The 13,470-nt window shown below is 40.2% G+C and overlaps 1 protein-coding gene across 1 annotated transcript; it reads right to left on the bottom strand.

The window, feature by feature from the left end:
- Positions 1 to 4,601: 4,601 nt before the first annotated feature.
- Positions 4,602 to 12,825, bottom strand: LOC108050650 (protein obstructor-E). Its single transcript, XM_017132424.2, has 5 exons — positions 12,676 to 12,825; positions 6,674 to 6,883; positions 6,207 to 6,395; positions 5,935 to 6,145; positions 4,602 to 5,296 (listed from the first exon to the last, which is right to left on the bottom strand). Exons 1-5 carry the CDS (start codon positions 12,716 to 12,718, stop codon positions 5,170 to 5,172), a joined length of 780 nt encoding a protein of 259 aa, XP_016987913.1. The 5' UTR covers positions 12,719 to 12,825; the 3' UTR covers positions 4,602 to 5,169.
- Between the last annotated feature and the right edge of the window lie 645 nt (positions 12,826 to 13,470).

Below are 13,470 nucleotides of genomic sequence, written 5' to 3'. Positions count from 1 at the left end.
GAGTTATGGGCGGTGGTGTGTATGTGGTTTCTTGAGTATTTAGTTAAATAAGTTAAATTTGACTTTTGCGGCCACTGTGGTAACCATGGAATACGCGGAATTCGCCGCCTTCTCATCAAAGGTTTCTCGGAATTCCAGCGAAGCATACGGGGCTTCGCTTCGATCCAGAGCTAATGTAATTGCTTTAATTATTACTTCAACTTAAAGGTGCAGAGCTGCACTTTCGACTATTTCTCCATCTGGTTGTTTTTGGGGTTATTCTGTGCTCAGTCTTTAAAAGCAACTGTACGATTCTTATGTATTCTGTGTGCATATTTAATTCTTTATGCCTGTGTTATGTGTGTGCGTGTGTATATGTGTATTTGCACTGGGAAAAAATCAACTTATGGATTTTATATCTATTATCTTCAAGTAATATAAAACTTGCTTGACTCATAGTCTGATAAATTCTAAAAATATTTAGTTGTAGGTATAGACAATATAAAACAAAAAAAAGGATTTAAGGTTAATTTGGATTGTGTTTTGCAACAGTATATCCAAATTCAATCACCTGAGTCAAGCAGTTATAATATTGTTTGAAAAGAAAAGTTCAGAATAAGGTATTCTTAAATAAGTAGTCCAAGCTCCTGATTTTTTTTCCGTGTAAATGTGTGGCAAGCATTTTAAGCCCACTGTTATTGTGGTTTCCTTCTGATCCTTCGTCATCCTTTGGCTCCTTTTGTCGCCTCTCTTCTTGCCTTCTTCCATTGACTTTCAGACCTCAAACTGCCGTGACTTAAATTGTGTGTGTGTGTGTGTTCCGTGAGGCTCTGTATGTGTGCTTTTTTAAAAGCCCAATTTTTTCAGGGCCTTCAGGTCTACATCGCCATAGTAATCCTCGCTGTAAAAAGCAGAAATGGGAGAATTAAATAAATAAAAATTCTTGTTAAATAGCATTCTAAAGGGAAATTTCGTTTTTAGGGGTTTTCTTGGGCCTGCTCTGATTTGTTTAATTAAATTGTTTTGTCTCTTGCCAGTCACGCTCCGAGAAATTTATGCCATGTATCTACATGGTTAACAAGTCAAGGGAATTTGATTAGGTAACGCAAAAGAATTTTATTTTTGTGCGTCCAACTTCTGTTTGAGTTTCCCCTGGCTTCCTGCCTAAGCCCCGAGCAGCGCCCCGGTTTGTGTTGTAAATTGACAAAGGAAATATTTATTAAAACCGTAATTAAAAATAATATTGTTAAAATCTTGTTACGAGCACTGTGGACGGGAGGGCTTCTGTCCGCTCACAAGGATTTGTGGCCTGGCCAGATAAAATGGAATAGAGGGAAGGGCAGGGGGAGAAGGGGAGACAGAGACAGAGCAAAGCAACAGGACGTCAAGGATTAAAAGACGCTAGCTGGTTGGGCTGCCTTCTGGCCGCAATAACAACATTATCAGCGCACAACAAATTGCCTTTAAAGCGCAGGCAACAAGGACAAGTGCGATGGCGATGAGCGGGCGAAGGACGCCTCTTGTTACCAGGACATGCATGTTCCTTCAACCTCCTCGCTCCTCAACACTCACAAAAAGTTTTCTTTTTATTAGATAGATATTTTTTTTTAATTTAAATTGAATCTCTATAGACTAAAGATCGATTTATTTTGAATCAAAAGTGGTCAAAAGTCGTTTAACTTTCTTACACTTCTTAAATGAAATAAATGCACTTTCCACCCTGGGAATACATAATATTTCTAAAGATGTAAAAACACCATTTAAAAGAAATCATTTAGCAATTCATAATATAAATACATACAAAATATTTCATTTAAGATTAAAAATATAAAGTTAAAAATATTGAATTATATAAAAATTATAGACAAGCATTTTTAAAAAAAATTATCAGCCCAGTTTTTCTTGAGACTATTGAAAGGCGTCAGCCTTGTCAGAAATAAAAGTCTATTCCCAATCATATCTCACTCTTTTATTTCTGTGTATCCGAACACTGGGCTTCATATAAAATGCGCGCTGTGTGTGCGGATCTGGGCAGCGAATGACAAAAAGCGCAAGGCTATTAAATTAAATTAAATGGAATTGACCAAAAACCAAGGACAGCTCTGGGTCCTTGTTGAGAAGTCAGCACCATAAATGTAGCGGCTTATTCGCCGCCCTGATGAAGATGCGGATCATGATGGTAAGGACAGTAGCTGTGAGGGGGTGTAAGCTGCAAAATATGGCTCTTGTTTAGTGGTTCAAAATTGTTTTTCTTTTATTTACGTCTCTCGTTTTTTTCGTGGATTTCTTGGGCAACCCAACCCAGATCCCTCGACTGTTGGTCCCCTCTGCTCTATATATATATATGTATTGACTAGCAGTTGCCGGCTCATAACTTTTGCCTGCTCTCTAGTTTTATGTTCTGCCTGTGCGTTTATATCATCATTAAAATTAATTAGAGTCAAAATGTTAAAAGGATTTCATTGCCAGGCGGACAGACTGCCAGAGCAGTCCGCTGGCTATTATCCACCAAGAGTTACTATCCTTTTACTCAGCTCGCACACACTGTCTGTTCGTCAGTCTTTTCCCATCTCGTATCTGCACTGCGGTTGGCAACTGACTGCTGCCCAGTTCCTATTACTGCACGGAGAATAAAAGCCAGAATTCCGTCTTTAAAACTAAGAAATTAAGTATGTACAGCAATGACAAAACTAAATTATTCAAGATATCAATATGGAACAGATGTATATTAAAGTGAGTTTTACAAAGGAAGAATGAAAATTTGAATTTAAAACTTTTACTCCATTTTATAGCTCGTTTTCTCTTCAACTAGGGAAGCTAAAGGTAGGTTTTCTACTGTAAATTGGTTGTTTACATTTATATACATTCATACATTCATCATCATATAATAATATATTATGTTAGCAAATTTATAATATAATGGTTTAACTTGACTTGCCAGAATCAAATATCTACAGGTGATTTAGAAAGTTTTTTATTAAACTAAAATCAGGAGATAATATCCTTATCTATTACCTGACATCAAAAGTTTCTTTCCGAATATTATGTTTTTCGAAATATTATTCATAAAATATATTTCCACTAACTTCTCTAAGTGATGCAATTACTTTTGTTCTGGTAAAATTTTGTTAAACTTAAATCATTTTGTTTATTAAACACTTGTATGTATGTTGTCCGTTATCCATTTTGAGTCCCTTTTTTCACCGACTAAACCAAGTTAGCCGCAAACATAAGCAGGACACAGGATTCTTATGGCGAAATGGGGGAAAAGCAGCAACTTTTAATTGAAGATTGCTTACTTGCTGCACTTAACTGCCAGCCGGCAGCCACACCGAGAGCATTCCAAAATATATTAAAGTAAAAGATGACATCCAGCGGTTGGTGTGTGGTCTCCAGGACGAAGGATACTGGTCGGAGTGAAATGGCAAGAGGCATTAAGAGCTGAGCCAAGAGCAACATCAAACTGAATGGATGCAGGCGACTTTATGCTCATATTTGCCCGAAAATTCCGAGAGCTCTTTACGCGGCTTTTCTATGCCAAAAAGAGCTTATGCGATACACACAAAGCCTGGCTACACACACACGCACACTCACACACACACACACACAGACAGGGGAGAGCAGAAAATGTCCTTTAGCGACAACTTGTGCCTTGAGTTTGTATAGTTTTATAATTTTTATTTAATTAGTTTTAAAACTTTTTTCCAGTGCGCCATAAATGCACACAAGCGCAGGTTCACCCATACAGCCAGAGACATTCGCACACAGAGGCAAAAGTAAAAGTTGCCAGCTTTTATGAGTTAGTGGAGGTACAGGGAAGCCCTACCCAATTTTAAGCCCCACCAGGACCTTTATCGAGGTGCCACTGCCCACGATTTCCCCTTTCCGTTTCCCTTTTTCCTTTTCCTCTCAGTAAATCTGTGTGTGCGTGCTACTGGTTCTGCCTGCAATTGTGTTGATAATTTGAAAATTCATTTAAAGTTTTTGTATCGCGTTTTTGTTTATAGAATCTAATGAATAATTAACAAAGTTCTTGTGCATTTGAAAAGACGTCAACGGCGACGAAGGCAAAGACTTCCTGGTCGCCTCCAAATGCCAGCCAACTTTTCATTTGCCGCAAATATGGCTGGCAAAGTTTCATGTTTACTTATTATTTACAGACTCTAACGACAGTCAATGGGAAAAAAAACAAGAAAGAATGATGTAGTCGAGTTCAGCGACTTTTAGATACCCCGCTACTCTGTTAAGAATGATATACATTTTTAATATTTGTTGAGTTTAAAATTCCCACTAAGAAACCATTACAAATGTGGGGTCTACAAAATTAATCGATCTAAATGGGACCAACAAAAATACCCTTTTTAATGGTCCAAATTGTGTAGTCGACTCAATAATATATAAACTCTTAAAAACTCGTTAAATTACTTATTTCTTTTTCATTATTTTCACGAATAAAATATCCTCTTTACAAGTAAGGGGAACATAAAAAATACAAATAAGTCTATGCAAAGAATAAATTTATATTTTCCCAAAAAATTCCTATCGGACTAGAAGAAGTTTAAAGTCAATCAAAAATGAAACCCTTAATGATTGAAAGAAATGATAGAAAGCAAAGATAACCATTTTGTTTTTTTTGTTTATATTTTTTTGTTTTTCGTTTTTATGTATAAAATAAAATTATAAGCTTATAAACAAGGATCACTTAAATGTACAAATCTCTAAATTTTACGCTTCATATTGAACGATTTCTTTCATTCCTCGATGTTCTCTATATTTTGTTTACAAAATTTTGTTTCATTTTCTTCGAGCCTAAATTTTCGTGGCAATTTCGATATGTTTTATACTTGTTGAAAACAGAAACATGAAGAGATAGCAACAGATTGACTCAGACGAAACGAGAGAGATTTATAGATTCATAAATTAGAAATACAGTACAGAATTCAACTGAGAAGTAAGAAAATGGCAGGAAAATAGTTTTTGATGTGATTCGAATTTCGATTTGAGGCTGAGTATTATCTCTTTTCTTTTCTTTTCTTTTTTTTTTTGATTTGTGATGTGAGGGGATATTTGGCAGGATGGGAACTGGGAATCTGAGTTGATTGATCTTGTTGTATTGTTGTTGTAGTTGTAGTTGCTGTTGTTTTTAGTTATTGTTGTTAAAGTTGTAGGTTCTTGTTGTAGTTGTTATGTTTATGAGGAGGTGGAGGAGGCAGCTTTGGTTTTTTGCGCGCCCTTAGTGCGACCTTCACTATTCAATCCAGCTAGAAGCTCGCTCTTGCGGATGCTCTTCAAATCCAGATCGCCGTAGTAGTCCTCGCTGTAATTGTAAATGGGACCAAGGTAAAGAGATATGTCAGAACAGGCCAGAGAAAAGGATTCGTGAGATGTGATATGTGATATGTATGTGTATATGTGAGTATAGACAGTGGACGGTGAAAGTTTAGAGGGTGAGGAGTGTGGTGATGGGTGCAGAGTGTTGCAAGCCTGGCAGTGAAACTCCAAATAAAATCTGTATTCTTTTTTTTTTGCTTAAAATAATCGAAGATAATTTATATAAATAAATGAAATCAGATGTTTTTGCACCATTGCATTTTAGTAAAGAAAAGTTTATTTTGTGCTGCATATTTTTAGGCCCTTGTTGAAGCGATTTGATTTCATAGACTTATTTAGGCATGTGTACCTTTGTGGTCTTTTTCGGATATATTTTTTGAAGACATTAAAGAAACATTAGAAAATTGTCTGCATTATATTTTAAAGGGAAAGTGTGCCTACAATTTCAAAGCTCTCATCCCTCAACTAAAGCGAAGAATGTCTAATAATAAGTGGAAAATTAAAATTACTCTAAGTAGAAGCAATACAACCTTTGTAGCCCTATTCAATTTGGTAACGGTTTTTTCTGAGAGTGCAAAGCAAGACAAATCAAAGGGTAGAAATCCAAAATAAATTGCAACTCACCATCCGGGAACATCCTCGGGATCCTCGCAGTTGCCAGTGCCATCACTGTCGCCAATCTTGAACACTGTGCCGATGGGGCAGCCGTATTCGCGGGCCACGCCCTCCAGGCAGATGTAGTACTTGCGGCAGTCCTCGGGGTGGGCGTGGCGCGAGAAGGATCCAGCATTGGCCAGCTCACCGGCTGCCGGGCAGGAGAATCCGTTGGCCACCTCTGAAATCAATCGAATATTAAGTCACCTCATCCACTGCGACTGCGAGATCATGCAACCCACCTTCGTTCTTGCACTCGGGCACCTGATCAGCCCACATGCACACGCGAGCATCGCGATCGTAGGCCAGTCCAGGGGAGCACTGGTATCTGGAGGGCTCGCCGTTCCAGCAGTTCCAGAACACGTCGCACTTGTTCTCATCGGGGAAGATGCCGTACAGGCGGGAGCAGTGGGGGGTGGTGATTGGGGGTTCTGCAGGGAAAGCAAAGATAATATGTAGGTATGTTAATGTACTGTTCTGTCATATGACGGTTTAATATACAAAAAAAGTCAAAGCTTCAAAGCTCGTAACTCTCCAAAAATGTAAAACAACAATTGAACTGGATTTTAAAGCGAAAAGTCATCTAATAACTGATTCATTTTTTAAGTTTATTAAACTCAATTTATCAGCTTACTGATGTTGTTCTACACATCTCCATATCAATTATCTTTTAATATCCTTAAGATTTCGTATTTAAAAGAAAACTTACCCAGCTCTGTGCGATCGCCGCAATCCACGTTGTGCAGATAGTCGCAGTTCTCGGTGAGGTATTTGGAGTCTGTGGCATCGAAGGCCAGACCGTTGCCGCAGGTCTTCAGCTCGGAGACGCCATTGTCGCACTTCCAGTACTTGTCGCAGGACGCATCGTGAGGATAGAATCCAAAGTCATCGGGACACTTAAAGCTACTTTGGGCCACAGCTGTAAAAGGGATTAAAAATAAGATTGAGAATACGAGAAATTGAATTGGATCTAATTAAATAACATGGTCCCACTTGCATCAGTGCGCCAAATCTAGTGTGCTTGCTTGTATGTAAATTTATTGTACAAACTTGTAAATGTATCCCTTAATGTTTCATTTTTAATTTAGCTTGCATCCTTAATTTATTGTTAAGTGATTTTGCAACTCGTTTTGATATATAACCACAGCTAGGGAATACCTTTTTCATTGTTTTGCCGACTTGTGAGTCACAAGTGAACCCAAGAAAGGAATCCAAAGAAACATCATAGACGCAATAAGGAGTCCCAACACGATTGCTCAAGCCAAGCAGATGCAGATACACACGTATCCAAGATGCTTATTATCATTATGACGGCAAAGACGGGCTCGACGATGATGACGCTGGGCATGGCCATTTGTCATCTGGCCCAAAAGGCATTCACTTTAAAAAGTCTGATGTCTGACAGAGAGACGACGGTTGCCAATAAATCTCGAAGGCAACTTTCAGCAGTCGCAGACACACACGGATCGCTGACAGCTCAGGGCCAACTGCATTTACTTTTGTTTCGTGCGATGTTTTTGCCCTCCCTCGTTTTTGGGTATGGAATTACACCGAACCCTGTGACAGAGAGTTGAAGCACCTGAAATGCGCCACCAAGGACTTATCCCCCTCCCCTCTCCATCCCCGTCCGTTGCCATCAGTCGGCGTCTGCTTTTGTGGAAGCTGAGCTCAATGCAACCGCAGGGCGTAACGAACTAAATTGCATTTGTACAACTAACTAATGCGGTATTTGCCGGCACTTTCTATATATTTGGCATGGAAAATCAAATGGCAGCAGTCAAAAAATAATTACCCACGTGCAGTCTGGCATTGAAAAGAATTCCGCTCCCCATGAATGCCCCGTGTGTGTGTGATAATCTAATTGCAAAACCGCAGAGTTGCGGTCACGTTTCATTTCCAATGTTCAATGTTGAATGTTCAATCAAAAGTGCGCATCAATTGCCTAAGCCGTGGGCTAAGTCCGGGGTCGGCCCCCATGTTGGGCGCCAAAAAGGCTGCGGGCAGGACCCACGCTGGGCGCCATTAAAACAGGTGCAAAGCGCTTGGGAAACCGCATGAATGCAACAATTGAAGAAAAACATAGAAAAATCAACTGATTCGGTGGCCTGCATAAACAACATGCAATTTTCATTTTGTGTGTAAACTAATCAAATATCAAATTTTACATATTCGCAGTTGCTGCGCTCACGAAAGAGCCCCGAATAAATCAAAACTGTGGCAGCCATAAAATTATTTGCCGACTTTAATTAAAAACTGTTATTTTTGCTGCGTATTTATTTTAAGCGAATATTGCCATGTCTGTATGGTTGGCTTAGGCAGTCATTTAGCCAGTTCTGATTCGCAAAAAAACATCGATTGTTTATTCGTTTTACGTTTTGCGCTTCGCATTTGTTTATTGTAATTTTGTTAATTACGCAGTTTGATCGGAGCTCTAGCTTGAATTTAATAACGCAGCTGGCACGATTGTTATAATTTTTAAATTCAAGGCAGTTCAATTTATCTCTGCTTGTTATGGGAGTCTTGTGAGATTAGTCTGCGACATCAATTAGCCGGGCATTTCATGGTTCGAGGACGGCCATTGGCGAGCACTTAGCCGGATGGCATTCGCCACTCCAGAATAACTGCAATAACTTTGTTATTAACCTGCAACTGTGCGGAAAGAGTGCAATCTGGCATTGTTGTTGTCTGCAGCAGCCGCAGGCATGGACCGCAGTCCTAATGCCTTCGCACACACACCTGCTCCGGGCGATGATTGTGCACTTACAGCTGTGTGTGCTCCTCGCCACATGTTTTCCAAGCAATTACTGTGGCACCTGGCGCACCATGCGAATGCGTAATATTTTGCCCAGCCTAATGTTGCAGCAAGCAGGCAGCGAAACTACCATACAGAGCTATCCAAATAGTCTTTAAATGTAAAATCAATTAAATTAACTACCTAAGACTTTTGCATAATTCTCCTTAACTAATAAACCTTTAATATCTTAGTGTTGATTAAAAACATAATAAAGTAAACTGTTTATTGTCTTCAGCAAGTTTTTTTTAAGTAAACAAATAATGGACAAACTTCAATCAATGGCGGTTTATTAGAAAAATTTAAGTATTTTTAAAGGCATTTCGCAATAACAAGAGTTTTAAGGCCAACCCAAAATGTGACTCATGTTATGTCGGAATTCGGTTGAAAGCGATATCGTCTAACCACATCACGCGCTACTTTATCCATTATCTAACAAGCGCTGAGATGCTGTTGACATGACATAACAGCTAAATTAGCTTCTAGCGCAGAACCCACCGGGCCGAATGAAAATGAAAGCCAAGAGCCCGGCTAGCCCACATTCTCTTCGAGAACCGGTTCGGCCAGATTCTAGACCAACTACTAACCCACTCTGAAGTCTGGCAATCGGGCTGTCTTTTGTTCTCGACGGTGCCGCCCGGCGCACCTTGGAAATAAATAGTTTGACCGGCATGCCAGTGCAATATGTGTGCACTACATATACTACATATACGGCACAATCTGCAGTGACCACGTGAGCCAGCGAATTATTTATAAGCTAGTTAGACTGATTGCCTGGTGTGGCATGCTATTTAATTTACTGTTCGGCCATAATTGGTTTATCTATCAGCGCGGAGCGCTTAATTACATTTTTTGCTCCTTTGGCGCAAACAATGCGGATGGGTGTCGCTGTTTATGTGCATTTAAATAATACATTTTTATTGACATTTTAACAGTTAAACCGACATTTGTGTCGGTCTTATTGGTTGATTGCACACCATTGGCATTGGCTGACCCCCACTCGCTGTTTATCATTCGTACATCCGCTCGTCCATTAACATAATCATTTAATTAACCAAAAATGTACACAACACTGCTACAAATTACAAACTTTATAAAGCTCGATTTAATGAAATTAATTTATGCGTTACTTAAATGACACACACTGTCAAGATGCAAATGAATTTATAATTTCAAATTAACGAATGAATGCGTTAGCAAAATTGCAAATAGCCCCGTGCGTTTTCAATAATTCATTGTAATTCATACTCTGTAATTAGATGCGAATGATAGGTGTCGATACTGGCTGGAGAAGAGTATCTTTCCCCATGGCCCCTTTATCTCCACTCGCAAGCTATCTTTTGGTGGCCTGGCCGGGAAGATTCTCGTATCATGACAAATGATGACAAATCCCCATTGCATGCCGGCCAACTCAGTTGTCAGCCCATAAATACTAGTATCAGAGCAATGAACCCCGCACTTGGCATGCTAGCAAACAAATTCAGAGGCATTACGAAGGACCCCGGACTCATAATCGCCGCCAGCTCCTGCGGTTGCAATCTCAGGTTGCCTCTTTTTGTGGCACTCGGCGGTACAAGTGTGTTGTGTATCTATCATTTGCTGGGCTGTAACTCCGCCTGGTGTGGTGTTATTTTTATCGTTGTTTGTCTTGTTGTCTGGCAAGACATTGCCGCCGTATAAATCAAGAAAATTGCTGACATTTAAGCACGTTTCGTTGGGGAGCCTTTGGCCCGTTAGGTATTTACCCGGCAACAACAGCACTTGAGCATTTCCGCTAAATGTTGCCGTCTTCCAAAAACAGTTTTTGCATACGGTGCGCCAACAACATCGTAATGATATTTAAATATTTACCCACATTGTTGTCGGCCTGGTCCGTATGTGGGTTAATCTGCGTTTGAATTGTTTTGTCTATTGTTTGTCTATTCCTCGATAGTTGTTCAGTGGGAAGTGTGCAGAAAAAACAATTTCTGATATTATTCGACGACCAATTCGTTGATATTTAACAGAATATATGTAATTATTTTCTTACTGGGTGAATTTAATATTATTTAATTATCTTACATTTTGTTTCTGAAGGAGACATTGCAAAAGTGTAACTTTACTCCATTACAAAATATAGAATTCAAATAATATTGTCTTTCAAATTATAAAGCTAAATTGTTCTGAAAAATATGTGTGAATATTTATTTTATAAACAAAAAAATATTTCTCTTCTTTTGGAATTCATTTCGTATATGAACTACGAAGTCCCTGTGTGCATATGCAATCCCCAACAGTTTTGCCTTGACAGAGCGAGCAATAAATCCATTTAGCCCAAGAAGGCGACTTAGCCGCTATTCATGTATTTACCGCTGAATAGATACGAATTTTTCAAATTTAACGCATCAACGCTGCCGCTTTTGAGAAAAATTGATTTTCAATGCATCGCAGGACCCGCCGAAAGTGGCATGCAAATTGAGTTTTAAAAGCCTTGTATTTCGGCGTTCCTCGTTGTTGGCCATAAATCAGCATAGAAAGCCGGAGCGGGTGTGTGTTGGCCTAATGCAACCTATAGAATTCAGCACACCCAGTTGCATGTCGGCAACGGCCCTTTTCATTTGATTTTGTTGCCACAAAATAAAAACTTTTCAAGCGTGACTGGCTGCCACCGCTGCTGCAGTCTGTGTGGCAATATAAAAATAGCAACATTTATTTTGTTTGTCTTTGGCCACATTCTTTTTTGCAGCTGCGGTTGGTGTTAGTTTTCGATACCGAACCGCAAGAAGGGAAAAATAATCAAGAGTCAAATGCGGAAATTTATTGTGTGCGGCAAATCTTTGCCCCGCTTAAATTGTTTATCGCCGTGATTAGCAGGCTGGTTGTAACTTTTTCGACCCCCACTGAAAGGGAAGTGCTGGCTTTAAGATCGGGCACTCGAGCCGAACAAGTGGGCAATTGAACGGGCAAGTGCCGTTGCATAATTAATGACAACTTGAACTTGACAGTGCACGGCGGCTTTTAATCAAAATGGGCCCATTAAAGCCTTTATGTTTCGGCCCGTTGTTAAGTTTAATAACTTGGAAATTGCTGGTAATTAAAATTGAGCAGCGAAATAGCTTTTTACGGCCATGCACGACTTGGCAGAAAAATGCATGGCACGCAATTCGCAAACATTTTTAGGTTGAATAACCAAAAAGCGAACGGGTTTGGATATGAATGATTTGGGAGCGGCTTTGACAGTTGCGTAGTTAAAATCCCCGAGCCTAGCCCAGTTGTATGTCATCAATTAGGCATCTTTCCAGGCAGCTATCTAAAGAGCTTTTCAATGTCAATGTCAGAATTGGCGAGTCTCGTCTTAATAGCTCCCGACCACACCTTGCGATATACGAAATTAAAGCCACAAATCCGAAGCAAGACTTGGTGCTGATTATCTAATGCAGCCCGAATCTAAATATCGCTTACAACACCAAGAGCGATTTCGCAATCGAGTTGCAGCGGAGCCAGACGATCGGCGCTGTTGTAACCTCTCCCAGCTTTTAAGGCGGCTTCGATGAGGTAATGAAATGGAACCAATAGATGCAGAGATACAGATACTGTGCATCGTAACTATATCTCCGCATCTGCGTGGAAACTTCAAGCTGGGCTGGGACTTGCTCAATTACATTTCCCTCTGGTTGGTCTCGCTTTTCGACTCGATTTCGTTTTCGCTATCCTATTTGCCATTCGCTATTCGCTTTTCGATTTCGTTTTCGATCGCTGGTAAAAGTGGAGCAGTGATAGTTGATTTACCCGTCGTTGCACAAGCACACTCTCGATTTTTGCACACTGATTTTCAGCACTCAAGTGTCCTTCATGTTGCGCAAGCGGAAAAGCATTTTCCACTCGCCACTCCTCTTTCGCTCAGTTATTTTCATTTCACTTAGCTAGCTAAAGATACATACCGGCTCCGAATAATGCCACAAACACCACGAAAAACTTCTTCATATTGCGAGTAGTTGTATATATTTTTTAGTGAGTTGAAACCGACGGAACCGCACTTGAAAAAACTGAAAACTCTGCTGAAACTGACTGCGCACCGACGACTTGAAATGTGTGTGGTTTCTGGTGGAGCGGTAGCTTTTTATACCGCTGCGCATGCGCGACGTCGCGAACAATCCAGACGGCGGCGTCGACGCAGGCGGCGGCAGAGGCGGCGGCAGCGGCAGCGGCAGTGGTGGCGGCAGAGGCATTGCAACGGTATTCGTAGCAGCCAGCTTTTCGCTCGCTACTTGGCCGCCTCTCTCTTTCACTCTCTCTGGCCTTTTTCCACCTTAACTTACCTGTTTTGTATGCAGGCAGCGACGCCGACTCCTCTGCCGCAGTCGCTGTCAACGTCGACGCCGGCGTCTATTGTTGTGGCCCAAACCATTTGTCAATTGATCTTTTTTTACTTTATACCCCGGCTGCCTGCGCTTTGCATTTTTTCCTTTTCTTTATTATTTTTTATGTTTTTTTAAGGTGGGGGTTGCAAATGGAATTTTTGCCTGAAAAAGTTCAGAGCATTGTACATTGTGTGTGTGAGTGTGGGCAACTAGCATTCAATTTGTATCTGCAACTAATCACGGCTGAGGGCACGGCATCTTGCAATCCGAAAGATAGTTATATTCATGGCTGAACTTCACCTTTTCTGCGGATGAGTCATGCGAGCTGTGTTTCTTACTCCGGCATTTATTTATCTATAAGTCATTTTTTTCTAG

The sequence above is a fragment of the Drosophila rhopaloa genome, unplaced genomic scaffold (genome assembly GCF_018152115.1).
Source record: "Drosophila rhopaloa isolate 14029-0021.01 unplaced genomic scaffold, ASM1815211v1 contig_155, whole genome shotgun sequence".
In the NCBI taxonomy this organism is placed as follows: Eukaryota; Metazoa; Arthropoda; class Insecta; order Diptera; family Drosophilidae; genus Drosophila; species Drosophila rhopaloa.
The sequence above is the reverse complement of the archived record's forward strand: the minus strand, read 5'-3'. Positions and strand labels throughout refer to the sequence as shown.